The sequence below is a fragment of the Macrobrachium rosenbergii genome, chromosome 22 (assembly GCF_040412425.1).
Source record: "Macrobrachium rosenbergii isolate ZJJX-2024 chromosome 22, ASM4041242v1, whole genome shotgun sequence".
Taxonomy (NCBI): Eukaryota; Metazoa; Arthropoda; class Malacostraca; order Decapoda; family Palaemonidae; genus Macrobrachium; species Macrobrachium rosenbergii.
In genome coordinates, this window is record NC_089762.1 from 46375891 (window position 1) to 46398670 (window position 22780).

The 22780-nt window shown below is 37.6% G+C and overlaps 2 protein-coding genes across 3 annotated transcripts in view; one reads left to right on the forward strand and one right to left on the reverse strand.

Moving 5' to 3' along the window:
* Positions 1–22780, reverse strand: part of LOC136850838 (uncharacterized) — a 315712-nt gene that overhangs the window by 249056 nt on the left and 43876 nt on the right. The window lies entirely within an intron of this gene.
* The window catches only part of RhoGAP102A (Rho GTPase activating protein at 102A), a 102224-nt gene that overhangs the window by 54120 nt on the left and 25324 nt on the right, over positions 1–22780 (forward strand). Inside the window, 2 exon segments of the mRNA XM_067124858.1 lie at positions 20077–20233; positions 21085–21144. Of these exon segments, the coding sequence (XP_066980959.1) occupies positions 20077–20233; positions 21085–21144 (217 nt within the window).

Sequence of the window (22780 nt, forward strand, 5' to 3'; positions counted from 1 at the left end):
TATTATTATTATTATTATTATTATTATTATTATTATTATTATTGAATAAAATAGCTGCATTTTGTGAACTGATTTTATGCAGCCATCTTATTCAACAACACTTGCCTCAAAGAGGATCTTCTTCCTTCGTATTATTATTATTATTATTATTATTATTATTATTATTATTATTATTATTATTATTATTATTATTATTGTCGTTTTTTCTATCGTAGCATCCTTACCAACACAATCCTCATAATCAATGTTATTACAAAAATAGTAATTGTGACCTCTGTTATTGTTATTGCATTTTTCCCTTCGTTTTTGATAATGATCTTCCTCTTCCTCAAGTCACTCGCCCACATTTAATCCTTACTGACCATTACGTGCTCCAACGCTCTTTCTGATAAAGCTGGATAAGAAAACAGAGAGAGAGAGAGAGAGAGAGAGAGAGAGAGAGAGAGAGAGAGAGAGAGAGAAGAACGCACTTCCAAGCTAATCTATCTTTTCAGGGAATTCAAAAGGTCATTCCATCCCATTGACACAGATCAACGTCGCTTCAAAGTGGCACCACCGATGCGGTTTGTCACGAGGCCAACAAGCAACCACACTGTTTGTCACTAGTTCTGTCCGCAGCACCTCAAAGAAGCTACGTGCCACAGCTCTCTCTCTCTCTCTCTCTCTCTCTCTCTCTCTCTCTCTCTCTCTCTCTCTCTCTCTCTCTCTCATGGCACAATGGTACCATTTTCGCTCGCGACCGGGAACCCGCCTGCGTTCGAATCACTGAGGCCGGAAGAGGAAAGGAACTTTGAGGAAAGGAACTTTGAGGAAAGGAACTTTGTGGGCTACCGTGCCCCTGCCGACATGAGCAAGGAATTGTGTAGCTGTTTCAGTCAGCTGCTGTGGGTCGCAGTCATTCTGTTTTCAGTAGTCCGTAAAAATAGTCCTTATCAAGTAATAATTACATGAGAGAGGATCCTCCGAAGTAATCTTTACCTTGGCAATCATAAAAAATATTCTCTCTCTCTCTCTCTCTCTCTCTCTCTCTCTCTCTCTCTCTCTCTCTCTCTCTCTCTCTCTCTCTCTCAATTGAACATGAATAAGCCTTAATTTGTGGTTGAGGTTTTATTGTTTCCAATCTGTCATATGATTTTAATTCATGTCACATACTGTCTATGTGTAATGCAAGAAATGCATTTAATTTCGCCTTATTTTTCCGTGAAATCTTGTATCATTAATATATATGTTAATTTTTTTTTATCTATTTAATAGTTTGTAATCTGCAAAGTGACAGGAATTTAAGAAACGATAATATTCTTGATAATTAGACATCTTTGAAATGGTTGACGCAAACATACATTTAAAGTTTTGTTTATGAAACCAGAGGAACCAAAGTTTTTCAAATTTATTGAGACCAATCCTCTCTCATTTACTTTTCTATCTTCGTTAGGTTGCCTTACGTCTAACCTTAGATTTTAAAAGACATTTCATGTAACAAATATAAGATAAATAAATAACTTATTTTATGAAAGCATCTGTTGTAGCCACAACGCAGGATCATTATGGCTTCCCTTGTAAATTTCTCAATTCTTGTATTATGAAGACTGCTTTCATAAAAGGAAAGCAATCAGATATTTCGGTATCTATTTATAAATATTTTACTAAAAATTTCGCAATGGGAAACAGAATTTGTCCAACCTCCACAAGTGGTTCATTTCCTAGGTTTTGTAGGTCCCGTTGCTAGGTAACCAGTTGGTTCTTAGCCACGTAAAATAAATCTAATCCTTCGGGCCAGCCCTAGGAGAGCTGTTAATCAGCTCAGTGGTCTGGTTAACCTAAGATATACTTAACTTTTCCCTATAAAAAAAAAAATGCCACGATCCTTTCCCCAATGCCCCGCTCAAAGAACACGTCACCTATTGCCGTTTGGGTAAACACCTCAAAACTGTTTCGTAACCCCGTCATAAAAATACCCCTTGAACAACCAGTGCCCAAAGCTAAAACAGATGATTAAAAAAACACAAAACGAACAAGGTGTCAAACAAAATCTTCATATATGTCCGCAGTTCTGAATCAAATCGGGAGCTTTATGAAAGCTAGGTTGTAGATGCTATCGATAAGATGCTCAGACGCGCTTTAACGTATAACCAAGTGGACCTTATCACCGGGAAAAGTCACAATTTACAACCCAGAGAGACTCGCAGAGTGGCCCTTCTTCGGAGACACGCCAGAGTGCCATCCGCCGCCTCTGAATTTTCATGGACACGCCAGAGTGCCACCCGCTGCCTCTGAATTTTCTTATCACTCTGAGCCATCATCGGCTGGCACAGAGATCTTATCAGGATGAGTCGGCCAAGGTTCGGAGAGAGAGAGAGAGAGAGAGAGAGAGAGAGAGAGAGAGAGAGAGAGAGAGAGAGAGAGAGAGAGAGATTCCTTGATTCATACTCGGGGCGCAGGTTAGGACTGCAAGATGCAAATCTATTTCCAGACGATTTGGCTGGCTGTCCTAAATGCATCTATAAAAAGGCGATGGAGATCATGAATACGGGAAACCAATTCATTTATATATATATATATATATATATATATATATATATATATATATATATATATATATATATATATATATATATATATATATATATAAGTGTATAAATATATATAAGTGTCAGTCAGTCTCAACAGTCGAGGTGATGCGCAGTAATTAAAACATTTTATGAATGGAGTGAAATAAACATAAAAAAAGGTTGAGAAGACCCATGACAGATTTTGAGAATGTTTGTAGAAAGTGTTTAAACAGAATGTTAGTATTAATTTGCGATGGTAGATGGAAAAATGAAAGGACTACCATTGGGATGGGTAATGAACGGAAAGAGGGAACTCAGAGATTATGTGAAGCACAAGAGAACAGCAGAATCCTGCACGTGACTTTGAAAAAACGAGTTATCTATGAAAGGAAAACTGATTGACTCAGAAAACTATCAGGCCAGTTTTCCTCTATGGAAGTAAAGTGTTTATAAAATATGCGAAGGAAAACCAGAAGAACATAAGCATAAAGCTGCATTATTTTGCAAATGTCTACACAAAAGATAAAGGTAGTAGGGTGCTTGAAGATTGCATGAAAGCATATTTATGGAATGCTAAAGTCGTGCGGCGCAATGCTGATGTATAAAAAAAGAAAATGACTAAGTGCATGAAAATTCTCAAATTAGACAGTTCCACAGTAATGACAAGATTTTTCTAGTCTAGCCATGATCTCTTTCTAAAAGCGAACTGCCAACAGCGCATGCAAACGGACGTACAACCAAAGGAATTCATGAGAACACGATATGAGTCAGGTGATAATGTCATATGGACATTCATTCCCAGGGTGTTACTGGATGTTATACTTGTAGTACATAGAAATCAACCTGATGAACCGAAGTCCTAGAAATCGTGGAATAAATCAAGGCGGGATCTCAACATGAAAGTGCCGCCGAATCAGCAACCGATCAATCAATGTAAGTCACATCTTGGTGACTCAAAAACGAGGATAACCTCGAATGACCCGTGTTTAGCGGCATTGCTCATGTGCCTGAAAGTTGGCATGATTGAAAAATGCCCCTTGATGATACCATAACGTAAGCGATATATATTAAGGATATTGAGCCCAGTTGGTCTCATATTTATAAAACTATTTACAAACACAGCTCAGTAAATTAATTTCTTGACAGTTAATTAATCATATATGATGCACATACGCGTGTCAAGTATACGAGTATGAGAGCTGCATTATGAACAGTACCCAATCAAGAACTGATAAGCTACTGTATAATTCTATTAACCAGCAATTAAAAATACACTAGACTTCTGCTAGAAAAACAGGAGGCCCCCGGCCTCGTTGCAGCCCATTATCGCAAGCATCAGACGCCTGAGATCTATCGCATGCTTAAGCAACCCTCATCTATCATCCGGGTTTGCCCCCCACCGGGAGACGGGGCATTCCTCGGCGCTGTTGCAACGAATGCCCTCTTCTCCTCCGAATGACTCACGCCTCCAGAACTAAACATCCCGAGAAAGCCTTCACGAACCGATCGCCATGACTCCATCAACAAAGGCTTTAGACACCAGGGTGGGGAAGCTGTTGAATAATAGCCACAATACATTTAACTTGACTCTCTATACCACCCCGCCGAACAACTACCTGAACCCCCCCCCCCCAAAAAAACCTACAACATACCCCTTGGAGGTGTTCTCAGCGGGAAACTATGTGGTAATGACGGCGCTTTTTATCTGGGCCCCACATGTGCGTCTTGCAATGTTTTGTAATGTTTATCAGACCTGTGTCTTGCGTTCCTGGGGAGACGTAATAAAAACACACAGGCGTGTGTGCATGTGTGTGTGTGTGTATATAATATATATATATATATATATATATATATATATATATATATATATATATATATATATATATATATATATATATATATATAATATATATATATATATATATATATATATATACATATATATATATATATATATATATATATATATATATATATATATATATATATATATATATATATATATATACATATATATATATATATATATAAACAGGTGTGTGAGTGTGTGTATGACAGTGACACACACAACTTTATTCCCCAGTATGTGCTAAAGTGCGGGCACTGGCCTGTCTGGGAGTATGAGTGTGAGGGTATATTTGTGCTGTGAAGGACTTCTATTGTAAATTTAGACACCGGAGGTCACACTCAGTTGCGCATACTGTCAAGAATCGGACCGATTTAAAACTCGACCCCGGAGACACCGAAGAGATTCCCCCTCCTCCCCCCTTGGGGCTTCTTCTTGAAAATATACACGCGCGCGCACACACATAGACAGGAGAGAGAGAGAGAGAGAGAGAGAGAGAGAGAGGGGGATTTTGAACAACAGAAAGATGAACGTGCAGGGGCAGGAGAGAGAGAGAGAGAGAGGGGGGGCGGATTTTGAACAACAAAAGATGAACGTGGGGAGAGAGAGAGAGAGAGAGAGAGAGAGAGAGAGAGTGTGTGCGTGTGTGTGCGCGCGCGCGCGGTCTCGTGTATGTTAACCGCAGATGTGTACACAAATAGAACTTTCAGATGTATTCTTAAAAACTCATAGTTTCATAATCTCTCTCTCTCTCTCTCTCTCTCTCTCTCTCTCTCTCTCTCTCTCTCTCTCTCTCTCTCTCTCTCTCGAAAACAGACTGATATAAAAGCTTCATTCTATAATGAAATATATATACATATGATATTCTTTAAACATAATTAATCATACATATCTTCTTTGAAAACTCAAAAGCATAAAAAGCTGAAAAATATCCGTATTCATAAGGAGAAAGTGAGAGAGAGAAAAAGAGATCCATTTTAACAAGAAATGTTAAGGAAAAGAGACGCTAACCAAAATGTATTATATAATATATACATATTCTTCTTCTTTTAACGTGCTTTTATTCCCATTTTTGTATGGGGTAAGCACGATGCCTTCTTTGAAGGACTTTTGAGAAGACCTGTGGTCTCGATCGGCTGCCCTGCCTGACATCGAGAGGTACGTATGTTTCAGATCATACCCGACCCAACGCCCTTTCTTCCCAGCAGCGAGAGTTATTGCGCGGGTAGGCGAGAGTTCGAGACGTGTGAGATGTTTGTTATGTTTTTAGAAGGTGTTGTAATGGCTTTGTTTTGTGTGTGTATTTAGTCTGTAACATCCATTTGCTTTTAAGCAAACCTATCCGTTGATTACATATATAATATGTCAACGGAAATGTCTGCCTCTTTTGATCAGTCGAAAAGACCTCTACGGTCCAGAACCGACTGAGCCATCGACTCTAATATAATATATACATATATAATATATATATAAATTTCTGACTCATCAGGATCAGATATTTCAGGTGGATCCACTAGTACATCTAAAAGAAGTTGGAACTTGTGGCCTATAAAGACCTATATTTATTTCTGTTCCATGATTGTGTGTTGATTATTTCTATAATATATATACATATATATATATATATATATATATATATATATATATATATATATATATATATATATATATATATATATATATATATATATATATATAGATATAAGAGAAGAGACACCCAAGGGGAATTATAGTTGATATTGATAAGTGCGCGTTCCTGTGGGCAAAAATATATAAAAAAAAAAATCCTTCATAATTCCTTGCATTGTGTACTTAATCCTGTTATCAGCAGTTATGCTTTCAAGCTCCACACTCATGGTAAATCAATTGTGCTTTTGCTTCCATTGTTCAACAACGTGAAGAATAATTACTATTGATTTTTGAGGGTAACTTTATACCATCGTTGTTACTGAAAACAACAGTGATTGATTAATTCAGAAGGATTATAGGCAGCCTGGTGTGGACCACCCGAAAATGCCCAACCGATTGTAATACAGGAACTTTGGCATACCTTCCATCCTCAGTTCAACGTTTCCCTTCCAACTGAGAGAGAGAGAGAGAGAGAGAGAGAGAGAGAGAATGCTTTTACGATGGAATTCTGTCGCTTTCAAATGACATCCTTATCAGTGACGCAAGATGTTCTTTGATGAATCAGCCCTTGGGACACTAGTAAGGTCAGCAAGGCCAGTGATGTCACTTGGATGATGTTCAGCCAAAACTCTCCGGGCAGTTGAGGGATAAAACTTTGCCCGGGTTGGATTCCGGGCAGACAACGAGCATGTTTCCTTAAAAATCCACTGTGTCCCGGAGGCATTTTCCCCGAGATGTAACCGAGTAATGGGACCTTTCCCTGAAAAAAGCGGGATGCCTTATCTTAAAAACCACAAAATTTACTTGAAAATAATATCATTATGTTTCCCACACCCAAATTGCTATAGGGGAACTAATTTAATCTAATCTAATCTAACCTCTAATCTAACCTCTAACCTAACCCAACCCAACGCAACCTAACCTAACCTCTACGGGCATGGCAAAAAAACTGGGGCTGGTGCGATACCAGCATGCATCTCAGGAATTTGCGTCCCGCTTGCATTATATTTAATTAGATGCCAGGCGATCAGTCAATTGTACTGAGAGAGAGAGAGAGAGAGAGAGAGAGAGAGAGAGAGAGAGAGAGTAACCAGCCCTGGGGCACCATGTAAGTTGTAATCTAATAGTTAAAAAAACAACATTGTAATCCCTGCCCTATTAAGAAGTGAAACAGTTCATCAGACATTAATATGACTCTCTCTCTCTCTCTCTCTCTCTCTCTCTCTCTCTCTCTCTCTCTCTCTCTCACACACACACAAATACACATACAATATAGCAAAAGTGCTCCATTTTATTGGGGGAATATCAAACATACCCCGTTCGTGAGTATTGTCTATGCATGAATATATCTCATTTTTTTTTTATCTTTTTTCCTACATCGCTACACAACTTACTAATATGTCTCTCTTTTTTTCATACATGGGCATTTTGCTATTTCTGATTTGTTTCCTATGAACGCTTGCTAATAATAATAATAATAATAATAATAATAATAATAATAATAATAATAATAATAATAATAATAATGTTTGACACATCACAAATCTTGAAGGTTTAGACAAATGTATTAAAATTCATATCGTTATGGTTCCCATATATACTCTTTTATATTTGTAAAGCTTCGATACCTTAAAAATGAACAGCTAAAAGTTTTTACTGCCCTATCTTACATTTCTTTATCAAAGTTTTCTTGTCTCCTGTTCTCATATCTAAATCTTCGTCTATTCATGTTATTATAAAGGCTTCTCATTCTACTATCAAGATTCCAGTACCTTTACAGCTGCTATCTTTAATTGTTATCAAATCATGACTTTTAATATCTCTGGGACTGATGTCAGAGTGATATCTGATATTGGGGTTTCAGTATCATTACGACTGGTGTCCTTATCTATTCACAGATAGGATTTTCATATCTTTAAAACATATCTTTGAAGTGTTAAGATTTCCGGCTTGTGATGCCTCGAAGCCCCATATCTTAATAATTTTGTATTTCCGGCTTTGGGATGCCTTGAAGCCTCCGTATAATCCTAATTTTGTATTTCCGGCTTTGTGATGCCTCTTCCTAATTTTGTATTTCCGGCTTTGTGATGCCTTGAAGCCTCCATATCTTCCTAATTTTGTATTTCCGGCTTTGTGATGCCTTGAAGCCTCCATATCTTAATTTTGTATCTCCGACTTTGTGATGCCTTGAAGCCTCCATATCTTCCTAATTTCGTATTTCCGACTTTGCGATGTCCTGAAGCCTCCATATCTTCCTAATTTTGTAACATTAAGATCTACATTTTGCGTTCTGTTGGCTGCACTCTCTTGACATGGCGTTGTAAGTTTCCATGTCTCAGGAATCCTGACTTTTTAAAGCGCTCATCTTAAAGTTTCCGATCTCTTGAAATATTTCATACCTATTATTCAATGCATCAACATCTGTTTAAGGAACAGCACCCAACCAATAGCTTTCACTGCAATTGGTGACACCCGACAATAAATCATTGCTTATTTTGCGCATTCTTCAAGGAAAATTGATGAGAACATTTTCTAAATCCATTATGCCAACAACTGTTCTCTTCCAAATCGGGTTTATTAAAATAAAGGTCAAAATAAAGGTCAACCTTTTCTTAATGTGGAACTAAGTAATCGTTAAAATGTAGATGCACCGATTATTTTGCAGTTTCTTCTGTCAAACAAGTCCTAACAACAGTCATTTGCTCATTATTCTTAAGAAGATTCTTTCCTTTACATGCCTACAATAAGGGTATCTACTGAACATGCAAACCATGCATTTCTTTAAAAATATCCTAGAAATATTTATTCATCAAACGTTTAAATTTTAGGGGAAAAAATCGAAGACTGGCTTATTATTAAAATAATAAGTAGGTGTGAATCAATTATTACACAAGATAACGTGTCGATTACTACTGAAATAATCTCTAATAACAAATATGTGTCAATCTTTTTCGCTAGTTGCCAAATGAAATAACCAATAAGAATAGTTGTCTCTCGATCATTCTGGGTTTTCGCCGATTGATGTAACAACTGCGAATGATAATATGCCAATCATTCTAAACATTCTACCATTTTCACACCCGGGAACAATTTGATTTACGGCACAAAAGCGAAGAATGTCTTTTGTTTTTTGGACGAAAGAAGACTCTTTAAAGTGTCGCCCTTGGAAAGTCTCCAAGAGATGTCACGAGGAAATATGCGCCCAACTATGTCGTTACGAAGCCTAAACTACCCGAGTCACTCATGGCTAGGTGTGTGCAAATAATTTTTGCACTTTACTTTTGCATATGCGCGTAACAATATACATACATAATAGCACATGAATACAAATGAAGTGGGGCCGGTTATATGCACTTTGTACCTGAGTGGTGTATGTGTCTTTTTCTTTAAGTTGCATTCATTTCATAAATATGCAATCATTTGTACAAACAAACATGAGTGGTGTATGCATGTGTATTTTATATTATATTGCATTCATTTCATAAATATGCAATCATTTTATTTATACATACAAACAAACATAAATACAAACTGATATTTAGTATGTATATACAATATACATAAATGGACTAAATATATATATATATATATATATATATATATATATATATATATATATACATTATATATATATATATATTATTCCACCAACGTTCAGGAGTATAGAGATGGTGTCATGATAAAGATGACCCCTTCAGTTTCTCAGTGAATCTCGCCCTTTTTCTTGACCCTAAGCAGAACTGTAAGTTAGACGGGCCACCTGCAATTCACGGACTTAGCAAATGTGAATTTACAGATGTACACTCAGCAACAGCGCCCACGTTGGCTGATTGCACCTCCCAATATGTAGTTCTTGAGTGAATCCACCCCTTTCAAGGCAAATGACAAACACGCACCCACTCACAAATACACACACACACACACACACACACACACACATATGTGTGTGTGTGTGTGTGTGTGTGTGTGTGTGTGTGTGTGTGTGTGCCACCAACGTGTGTGTGTGTGTGTGTGGGTGGGTACAGTTTGTCATTTCCCTGAACAGAAAGACCTGTGTCTGATCCTGATGTATCAGAAATTTATATATATATATATAAATTTATATATATATATATATATATATATATATATATATATATATATATATATATATATATATATATATATATATATATATATATGTGTGTGTGTGTGTGTGTGTGTGTGTGTGTGTGTGTGTGTGTGTGTGTACCAAGCCAACGTGAATTACTGTAATACTAACAGCAGCAGGTCAAGACGGCAAGTCCTGACCTACCTTCCCCAAAAAAAAAAAAATCAATATCAATATTAGACAAATAGAGTCGAACCAGCAAATCATGTTATAAAAATCAACCTCGACCACCGACATTCACCGATCTTAGCTTTCACCGAATATAAACTTTATATATATATATATATATATATTTTCACTTACATATCGTCAGATTTCCTTCTGCAAATTCTATGAGAGCCAGTGATGGGAGAGGCTGACCTCTGACTGAGCCTGAGGGAAGCGGTAATTGCGCATAACCTATCATGACATACTGAAAAAAAAATATGAATACGCACTGCAGTTTGCGTATATATATATATATATATATATATATATATATATATATATATATATATATATATATATATATATATATATATATATATATATATATATGTGTGTGTGTGTGTGTGTGTGTGTGTGTGTGTATGTGTTTCAAATAGTATATAAGAGGTCATTCATTTATCAGCAGATTGATAAATTAAGTCAAAAAATCGTAAAAACAGATATCAGAAACGAATGTCTATAACACTGTTGCAAAATTTTGCTCTTCTATTCTATAATTCATCATTCAGCTCTCATATTATCCTCATTGACTTACTGCCAGTTGTTGTTGTTTCAAGTCTTGCGAGTTCTGTCTATTCATAATGAAATAATTACTGTTTCTTGGAGATTTCACGTCTGAACAAAATTATAAACCATAAGCAAACTTCATGTTCTGGTAGCTTTTAAATACCCAAAAATTGGCTTGAACGAAGAAAATGATCATTTTTATGTGATGAAGCAGTGCTGGGACACGAAAGAGATTTGGAAATGAGAGAGAGAGAGAGAGAGAGAGAGAGAGAGAGAGAGAGAGAGAGAGAGAGAGAGAGAGAGAGACTCATGAAGATACCGACGTCACCAAACCACGTGATTATTAGCTTCGCCCATTTCTATCGCCACCATTCTCTCTCTCTCTCTCTCTCTCTCTCTCTCTGCAAAGTGGGTCCCTAGTGCCAGGTGGTTAGAGCGCTAAATTTAGCAGGCTTAGGCAATATCTCGTACCCACGTAGTGTCGAGAGTAAATCCGTAAATAAAGACTAAAAATATTAAACGTATAAGAAGATTGCCTTGTACCCGAGAGAGAGAGAGAGAGAGAGAGAGAGAGAGAGAGAGAGAGAGAGAGAGAGAGAGAGAGAGAGAGAGATTGCTTGCATTGCTCATGCCATCGCCTCTAGGGTCTGAAAAATAAGAATAAGTAACAGGGGCAATGTCAAAGAGGTTAGGTGGAGGTAGTTAGGGACAACCAGGGGAGAATCTCAGGGGAGGAGGAGGAGGAGGAGAAGGAAGAGGAGGAGGAGGAGGAGGAGGAAAAGGAAGGAAATAAGAGGGAAAAGGAGACAAATAAGTTTTTTTTTTTATGAGAGAGCATCACTTACAATAAGAATGAAGATAAGTCACAAAAACGAGACTAGAAAGATGGCGGAGGGGTGACAGTGCCTGCTTGGGTGCAAAGGAGGAGAAAGGAGAATCGAGATATCAAAAATGAAGAAGCCTATAAACCTGACGAAAGGGGAAGAGGTGAATGGAGAGAAGCCTCACAAAGCAGAGGAATTGAGAGGAAAGGTTCAGGGGAGACTGACCCCCACAACAACGAAATCTTAAGATTTTTTATTAAAGTATGTCAAGGATGACGACTGACTCTTCTTTAAAATCATCCCGGCAAGCAAGTGGGATGAATCATGTAAAACCCGATTCACGTGAGAAATTCAGTGACTTTTTTTTTTTCTTCTTCTCGAAAGTGCTGTTCTTGAAGACCTTGCTCAGGAAGTTTCTCTGGCATGACGCAAGTCGGGGAAATCTGTTATTACAATGAAGTTTGCTTTCCTGAATGTTCCATGATTCTCAGATTATTTTAATTCCTGTCTTTGTTCACATTCACGTAGATGAATTTTGTAGTTAGCATAGGCAAAGACTGAAATTTCCATGATGCCAGGTGTACGAATATAACATGAAAACAAACATACCAGCTCAACACAAACAGACTGACAGCTCTGCTGACAGACCTCTGAGAACCAGTAGAACCTGAATAAATAACTGACTGTGATGATAACTTTTTAAACATCATTCTGAGGCCCAACCGCTGACCACTGGCTTGGTCTCAAAATACCTTTCGATGTAGATAAATGTGCTTGCACTACTGACAGATGGAGCAGGAGATAGAGGGGATAAAGATGGGATAAGAAACCCGATAATAGGAGCGTCAACGAGGCAGAGAAGAAATGGATACATCCACAAGGAGAGACACAAGAAAATAATGTAATATCATTCGCCCTCCTTAGCATTCTTGGCGGGTCCCCTTAAAAAAAGGGGAGCAGAGATAATAAATTATCACGTATCATAGCCAGCGAAGAACTTGGGGAATGGCTGGCCAGAAATAGATAGGAATCAGGAAACTGGATTTGCGCCAGTTATAAGAAAGTTTGCATGCTAATTATAAGTTCGTATCCATCAATTAATAGACGACAGCAAAGTGATTGGCTCTTGCTGTCGGAGGCAGATCAGTAACCGATTTCCATGTTGTCTTTGGCAGTGGAATAATAGCTGAAACAAAAAGCATGAAAAGGCATAATTAAGTGATCCACAAAGTCTATGGGGAGAGTTATTGTGAAACTATTGTTTTGAAGCAAACCAGCTGTTTGGAAAGTAGTAGCAAAAAAAAAAAAAAAAAAAAAAATTCGCCAAGATCAGTGTATGCGGAGAGAATTTTGAGGAGAAATTCCACCCTTGCTTTCTCTTGATACGATAACACACGACCATAAGCAGTGAAGGACAGATTATAATAGTTTTTACTGGGCAGAAGCCAATGTACAAGAAAATGTCTCAAAGAAACATAGTAAAATTACTGCACCATTAACCATACAGTGCTAGCGGCTACATCTAAGAACTAATTGCATTCCTACATCTATTTCTCTCAAGAAGGTACCTGAAGTTTGAACGCTGAAATATTTTCTCATATTTGTCCAATGTTTCCGGTTCAAGAAGATATTCATACTTGCTGTGAAACAAGAGAGCAAATTACTTGCAAAATCAGAAAAGAAAAGCCAGCTTTGGCCCCAGGGGTGCAAATTCCTGAGATGTATGCTAGTATTGCACCAGCCCCGCTTTTTTTGCCATGCCACTAGGTTAGGTTAGGTTAGGTTGGGTTAGGTTAGGTTAGGCATAGAATTTTGCCTCTCACTTAATTTGGGCGTGGGAAACATAATGAGATTATTTTCAAGAAAATTCTATGGTTAGTTTTTAAGACATGGCGCCCCGCTTTTTTTTCAGGGAAAGGTCCCGGTACTCGGTTACATCTCGGGAAAATGCTTCCGGGGCCAGCCTTGTCCTAAGCAAGGAACTTAATGATACCTTAAACGAATTAGATAGTTAACCTAGATAAATAAGTTAATTATACAGCGAAAGGCGCAGTATTATTTGTATTTATCATACACTACTGCTACTATACTTTTTGTTTCGACTTGTGGGATATCTTCAAATTCAGTGTCCAATAGTGAGAGTCAACAAGTATTACTGATGAATTAAGGTTTCAAATTTGGAACGAAAATAATAAGAGGATTTCAAAGTAACTGACTCATCTGAGCATTTGTTTGACATCTGGGAGTGTACTGATTACAGCAAACGCAAAGTCAGTCCAAAACAGATAAATAAAAATAAATAAATAAATTAATTAACTAATCATGGTATTCTTGACACTCTCGCCTAGACGATGACAGATTCACCACATCAGCTAACTACAATAAAACTCGCAGAGAAAGCCAGAAGAATTCAGGTTTTGCAGACCAAATCAAAAATGGTCTGCATTGAACTTTTGACTTATCGTGTGTGTGTGTGTGTGTATACTTAAATGGAGAGGAATGAAATAAGATATATGCAAATAATGTACTGCAGTGAATACTGTTCTATGAAACGGTAAGCCTATGCTTGTGCATGAATATGATTACATTGAATTTCTCTTCGCAGGGCGTGGAATGGCATGATTTCATTCTATTTTACAAAACAGAACTAAGAACTCAAGAATTCTCCCAACGCCAACCTGATGGTTTTAGGAACTTCAGTCTAAGTGGAGCTTTAGCTTTTCATCGCTGGTACTAAAAATATGTCTCCAGAATTTCAGATTCTTCCTCTGAGCAGAAACCCAGTCAAGCCTTTAATGCGTGGTTGTCTTCTCTTCACTGACCACAGATCCAAGAGGAGTAAGCTGTTGTATCCAATCTGCATGCTCTTCAAATCTCAATAAATGATTGCAAAGCATGCCTCGGCGATTCGCAGGCTTATTTATCTTCGTTAGAACTATTTAGTGAATTCCTTTCATTTTTAGTTTTCCGTAAGAGAAAACTATTGCGCCGGCTTTGTCTGTCCGTCCGCCCTCAGATCTTGAAAATTACTGAGGCTAGAGGGCTGCAAATTGGTATGTTGATCATCCACCCTCCAATCATCAAACCTACCAAATTGCAGCCCTCTAGCCTCAGTAGTTTTTATTTTATTTAAGGTTAAAGTTAGCCATAATCGTGCATCTGGCAACGATATAGGACCGGCCACCACCGGGCCGTGCTTGAAGATTCATGGGCCGCGGCTCATACAGCATTATACCAAGACTACCGAAAGACAGATCTATTTTCGGTGGCCTCGATTATAATCTATTTTCGGTGGCCTCGATTATAAGCTGTACAGAAAACTCGATTGCGCTGAAGAAACTTCGGCGCATTTTTTACCCGTTCTTCTTTTTGTCGATCTGTCATCAATTTAGTAAATTACTTGAGAGTATGTCATCGGAGTCAAAGGAAAACATTTTTCTTTTTTATAAATCAAACGAGGCAGGGTTACAACTGTCAATTTTAAATCTCAAAAATATAAAGTTACAAATATAAATCCTACTATAGGTTTATTATGACATTCACCACCATTTTTTTAAATCCTAAAATTAAACTGTAGAATATAAACCTGCTGCAGTTCTACAGGTTTTCAATGATTTCTTTACAGAAATCCTGGAGAGCTTAACTAAACCTTTTTCTTCGGTAGAATATTACCTTTCTGATCAAACCATGGTTAATATGAAACTGACTACGAAAGAGAACATTACTTTTCAAACAACTCTGCCTTGAAAAGTAAATCTGGAGGATCCTTGTGTCTTGAGGAAAGCCTTTTTCAATACACACACACAAAAAAGAATGAAAATAAAAAGCATAGACGTTAAGTTTTTTCCAGAGAGTACATAGTCAACGAAGTCCCTAAACTATAATATTTTAAAAATAACTGCCTCACATGGACCTGACGGTTATAAGCACTGCAGTTTTATGGAAAGCGTGAGAACGACCCTCTTTATTCGGTGTCGAATTCAGGCAGCTGGAATGTTTTCCGGACTTGTGAGAAGCATCAGGTGAATCCGGAAACAATGCTGCACCATAAAGATAGGTGTCCTTGACGACCTGTTAAAGTTGCTACAATCTCATGCAATTGGCAAAGCCCGATAAGATTGCTTCACGTTTTTGTGAGTAAACCCACATTCCACACTCTATTTATATCGGACTGAAGAGGTGTGAAAGCAAACGTGTCAAAAATTTAAGAGGAGTGATGTAATGTCGATGATATATGACCAATAACAAAATAATTCGCGTTTTTGGGTAACAAAATCTCCTTTTCTTTTTCTTCTTTTCTCCTGCGAGATTAACGACTTATAATGATGGGTAAAGAAGCTCCCTCACTGCTTAAAGCGTTTTCTTACCTCGTTATCACTTTATAAGCAAAATTGATTCAACTGAACTATTGCTGAAAAACGTCACTCTTTGGAGAACTCCACAAATCGTCGAAGCATCGTCGCTGAGTTTTTTTTTTTTTTTTTTAGGCAGGTACTCTCACCCCCCCCCCCCACCCGCAGAGTATCTGGCGTCACTCATGAGACAAAGATAACTCGGCCCGAACTGAAATAATCCGCCTTGAAAAACACTCCACACTAATTTTAAAGTCGAGTATTTATTTATGCCTCGTCTCCGCTCAACCTTCGCCTCTTGTTGTGGCGACGATGAACACATTTGATAAAGCCAAAGGGAGGGTTTTATGGTCCTCGTGCCGCCCACGCACCTTTTAACACTTATTTATTTACACTTCAGAGATTCTACTTCCCCTATCATACTCTCTCTCTCTCTCTCTCTCTCTCTCTCTCTCTCTCTCTCTCTCTCTCTGTGTACCTCTTCATGCCATTTTTTTCTTTTTTTTTTTGGTGGCGCTCGACAGCTTCCACTTTAAGAGGTCCCCTCACTATTTCGAGGAGGTTCAAAGCCACTATTAGAACCCTTAATGCCTCTTGTGTGCGTCGCCGTCACACCTGTGGGAGACCTCAACAATAATGGCTCATGTGATGGCAACGCCGCTGCTGCTTCTGCTCCCTGACCTCCAAAACTCCCCTTGTTCCTCAGCAGCACGTCTCTTCCTCTGTTTCTCTCGAATTCTCAGCCACTTCCTCCATTCTTCGAATAATTTTTAACGTTTTCATTGTGCTTCATAATTCACTGGAAGAGTTTCATTGCTTAGGAATTATAGACATGAAGTGCTTGTGTTGCCATGCTTATTTTGGCAACATTGTGTATATATATATATGTATATATATATATATATATATATATATATATATATATATATATATATATATATATATATATATATATATATATATTTATTTATGTATATATGCATTATGTGCATATAAATATATATTTATATGTATATATATATATATATATATATATATATATATATATATATATATATATATATATATATATATATTATGTATATATATGCATTATGTGCATATAAATATATATTTATATGTATATATATATATATATATATATATATATATATATATATATATATATATGAATGTCTTTTCCTGTAATACTACAGTGTAATATGAAAATAAGAAGGCCCATAAAACACTATTTAAACGTTGAAACCATATATTTCAAAGGCACTTGTTTCTGTGCCCCTGTTCACTGGTAGAATATGGACAGGTGAAAAGTTACAATGGTATATATACAAAAACATGAAGGTGTGGCCTTAGGCCTCCGATGTTAAGGAGGTGGCGTTTCTTAAGAAGGAGGAGATTGACCAAATTCCTAGTGGTTTTTGGCCTCGTTAGCTCCCCGTTTGGCGATGGATCTGGCGGTCGCGTTTCTTGGGTCATCTTCTTCAAAAGGGTGCGAGGATTAAGGTGTCAATGGCGTCCGATTTCCAATGTCCTCCTGACAGGTTCATATTGTTGGTTTGATTGATGATAGCAGATTCCAGCATCTTTCTTTTGTACGGACAGCTACTCTTGAAAACCAACTCCGCCCCACTCCAGTTAATGACATGCCCCATAATATCTAGCAGGGGCTCTTTCATGTACAAATTATCAAAATGGCTCGCAGACTTGTTATCACCCTTTCTAGGAACCTTCTCATCCTCCCACGTCAAACATGCAGAAGATTTCATACAAAAATTTAATAGTTTAAACATCCCCTCAAACAACATCAAACTGCTCAGTCTAGACGTCGATTCATTATTTACTAAAGTCCCGATTGCCGACGTGTTGTTTTTCTTAGAGAGGAAGTTACAACCATATGAAGACCATTTTCCTCTTGGCATAGATAAAACTTTAAAACTTATCAACCTCTGTGTAACTAACAACGTGTTTTCTTTCAATGGTAATTTTTACAAACAAAAATTTGGCTGTAGCATGGGAAGTCCCCTATCACCCCTTCTAGCAAACTTGTACATGGAATATTTCGAAACAGAACTTTTGTCGTCTATCAAACCCCATAACATGATCTGGCTTAGATACGTAGATGATATCTTTACTTTCTGGGACAATAGCTGGGGGACTTTAAGGAATTTTTAATAGGCTAAATTCGCTAGTTCCGACCATAAAATTTAAAACAGAATGGGAAAAGGACGGAAAACTGCCGTTCCTAGATGTACTGATCATAAGAAAACAGAACAGGTATGCATTTACAGTATATAGAAAACCCACCTTCGCTGTCTCCTACATTCATTTCTTAAGCTACCACGACGTTTCCGTAAAAATTATGGTAGGGTGCAACCTATTCCTCAGAGGACTTAGGATATGTTCAAATGAGTACCTGGATCAAGAATTTAACACGATCCGCCAACACCTAACGCAACTGCTCTATCCACCACACATTATCGAGAGGGCTACTAATAAAAACAAATAAAATATACTACAGAGGTCCCACTCACAACAGACAAATAGATTTCAACAACAAAATAAAGCTTCCATACGATGAAAACATCCAAAAGGCCACCGAGCAACTCAGTTCTGATAATCCTTTCATTTTCCATTATCCCAAATCCATCGGGAGTTCGCTCGTTAACGTATACTTAAATAACAAAAGGGAAGAAGCCGGAGTTTACAAGATACCGTGTAGTAATTGTCATGACATTTATGTAGGCGAGACAGGTAGATCGCTCTCGCAAAGAATAACAGAGCACAAAAGATCAGTACGTTACGCTTCGGAGAGTTCGGGAATTTTTCCTACATATTAGAAATACAGGGCATGTCATTAACTGGGTGGGGCGGAGTTGGTTTTCAAGAGTAGCTGTCCGTACAAAAGAAAGATGCTGGAATCTGCTATCATCAATCAAACCAACAATATGAACCTGTCAGGAGGACATTGGAAATCGGACGCCATTGACACCTTAATCCTCGCACCCTTTTTGAAGAAGATGACCCAAGAAACGCGACCGCCAGATCCATCGCCAAACGGGGAGCTAATGAGGCCAAAAACCACTAGGGAATTTGGTCAATCTCCTCCTTCTTAAGAAACGCCACCTCCTTAACATCGGAGCCTAAGGCCACACCTTCATGTTTTTGTATATATACCATTGTAACTTTCCACCTGTCCATATTCTACCAGTGAACAGGGCACAGAAACAAGTGCCCGAAATATATGGTTTCAACGTTTAAATAGTGTTTTATGGGCCTTCTTATTTTTCATATATATATATATATATATATATATATATATATATATATATATATATATATATATATATATATATATATATATATATATATATATATATATACTCGTATATTAAACCCAACTGACCGTGGTGCCTCTTCTTACATGCATAAGGTAAATATGGTATTACATAGATCGATAATACATTATAGATTCGTTTCTTTTAGTTATTTTGTCTCTCATTTCTGCGTGGTAACATTCATTTCATGACAGTTTTAACATATTCACTTATATCTATGTCTTTTTTTATGATACAGGATGGCAACAATCATATATTTTGATAGCTTAATAAATCCATCATTCTCAATTTCCTTTCTATCGTCACACGTTGGCAACACTTTCATATTTTGACGCTGTTCATTAATGCGATTATCTCAATGTATTTTGTTATTCATTACAGTGTGGTAACAACTTCATAGTTTAATCCTCGCATAATTACGCATACCTGAAAGTATACTGGCTACCCTTTCAAAATGCAACACTCTTATATCATGATACCACGTAACAAATTTGTTTATATCAATGTCATATGTTTATCATTGAAGGGTGGTAACACTTTCACATTCTGACACTGTTATAAGTTTGTCTCCCTCAAAAGCCTCCAGTCGAACCTTCACAATGTGGTAACAGTTCCATTTCCCGTCACCCTGTGATTAAATCCCGTTACCTTAACGTCCTCTCTGTCTCCTGTTACAGGGTGGTAACACCTGGACCTCGGTGACCGGGCGTGTCGTGACCCTGGAGAACACAACGCTGCTACAGCTGACCGAACTGGAGAGGCTCACCCTCCAGCAACTGGCCATCGCCAAATTGCAGGCTCTCAACCTGGGATGTCAAATCAGAGTACCTAGAGGTAAGGAGCTGGCTACCTGCCTTTATCCTTTCACATATCTAAAGGATATTGATTGCTTGATCTGTCACATATTTAAGTATGGTAAGTGATGACTTACTATGGGTGCTTGTTCTACGATTCTGATTTGTTATAAGCAGTTGACGTAGTGATGGTCACGGATAACTTACTGTGGAATGTCATTTATTTTACGATTGCTGGATTTGTTAAATGGCAAAATATGTAACTATAGTAAGTTTTGACTTATTGCTGAAGCTTATCTTGATGACGGTACGAGGCAGCATGCTCTATTTACGAAAGGTCCTCTGGTCACGGGGCTTCCCTGCGTAAACCATGCACTATTTTGTTTTTTACTGCTTTCATTTTGATGCATTTATAACGTATTTGCTCTTTTAGTATCTATTTCTTTTTGCTTACGTGGAATTTCTGAGAATCACGTCTCTCTTGACTAATGGAAAATTGAACATCTTGACATGATTTGCATATTGACCAAGAGAACAGACATAATGATATTGTCTTGCTTCTTTGTTCTTGATTTTTTGTTATTGCCTTTTTTTATGTTTTTTTTAAATATATCTAGGGCATCTTTCTTTGTTCTTGCCTTTTTTTGTTTTTTTCAATCCATCTAGGGCATCTTTCTTAATTTTTCAAGTATAACATTATTCTGACTTTGCTCCATCCTCGAGAAAGATTCCCTTTCAAAACCTCCTTGCACTGTTAATGGAATATGTCGTCAGGATCTTGTGGCATTCTTTTAGTTGTTCCGCCCACTGCTGGGTGTTGTTGTTGCTGCTGCTGCTGTTGCTTTACGTGTGTGACTGGTTGTTTTCTTCAGTAACCTAATCAATTTGCAGACGGTGCCCCTGAGGCCAAGCAGCGAGGGAGCCTTGGGTCACACGAGACCGTCAAATTCGGTAAGATGAAAGGACGAGGTGGTCCCTGACACCTGACATCTTTCTCCTTCCAGACCCGAAATCACTTCCTCCTCCTCCTCCTCCTTCCGAGTGTGAAATTAAAATCCGACCAAAAACTCCCTCTAGTACCCTAACCAAGTATGCTAATTAAAGTCCGCAATTCAATTTCAAAGCCATCCTCTCGATCATCAGCTGATCATAAAATCCTTCGATAAAATATAACAAGCCGAGCCTTCGTGAACAAGAGTGATGTAATGTTATTAGCGTAGACCAAACCTTACAATTATGACACCCGCTGTGATGGAAAACTCATGGTAGGTAAAGAACTTAAGAATTAGCTTAGAGAGAAAGTTCATTTTTAATGCAGTAACAAAGTATAAGTGACCACGGCACGAAGAAATGACAAAAAAACTGTCAAGGATTGTCAAAGGAAAAATGAATCCGATTTGATTTGAAACACTGGGGAATAGCTGACGTTTCCCAGGTATACAAGTGAATTGGAAGAGTGCATGAAAAGAGATTACAGAGCAGAGTATATATAAAATATTAAGAAAACGCATGAGAATCCAAGGACGAGAAAACACTTCTAGAAGATAAATTACGATGGGCAACACAGTCCACATTTGCTAACAGTGCGCGCGAAGGGAATCTTGGAACATCCAAGATGTGATTGACCCAAGAACAAGTTCTACCGGCCATCTGAAATGTGAACACTACATCTTTAGGACGAACAATGATAAAACTGACTACTGAGACTTCAATTTCTGGAGGCTGTTTCATAGTAAAAATGTAATATTAGTAAGGAATGGATTGTGCCGAAAGATACTTAACATGGTAAAATATCATATTAAGCCCAGAAGTGAAAGAAAATACTGCACTTTATACCCTGGGAGTTGGAACAGAACATAGAAAGTTAACGTCAGAACTGATGCAGAATTTTAGTGGCTAATGGAGTGTATTTTCACACGATACCCACTTATTTTCCCTTTACTTTAAACTACAAGTCTTCCAAAATAAAGAAGATAGACAAGCTATGTGGAAAGTGACATTATTCACACCTGTTTAGAGATATTTATCGTAAGAGAAATTCAATTCGAATCAAAGCCACGGTAAGGCCCGATAATGGCACAAATAATCAAACGGAGAACAAATGAAGGACAAGAATACCGTCACTGCGAATGAAGGAGGAATTTCCAATTACAACGTGCTGAAAAACTTTACTTTAGAGAAAGTACGGGAAATTTTTACTTAATATTCCCTGAAGTACACAAACGATACAATTGTAATAAACGCATCTTTCAACACATACATTCAATCAAGCGCCGTGACTGCCAAAGGTATTGAAATGATCCCTTTCACTCACCATCAGGCATCAGTAAAAGTAAAATAGAATTCCGATGCCATTTTCTCTTTGATCTTTAGTTATGAGTCATCAAAACTGACATTAATTATTTCCTTTTGTGTTTTCCGATCCACAGAGCGCCGTATCTTCTTTTACGGACAAAGACAGATAAGGTAATCTTTGCAGGGAAGGTACCCAGATGGATATGTTTCATCAACGTGGTTTAGGTCTTCTGTTTGTATGTTTACTTTTTACAGTACAGTAATTTTATTTGCCTCTGATATTTAACGTCGT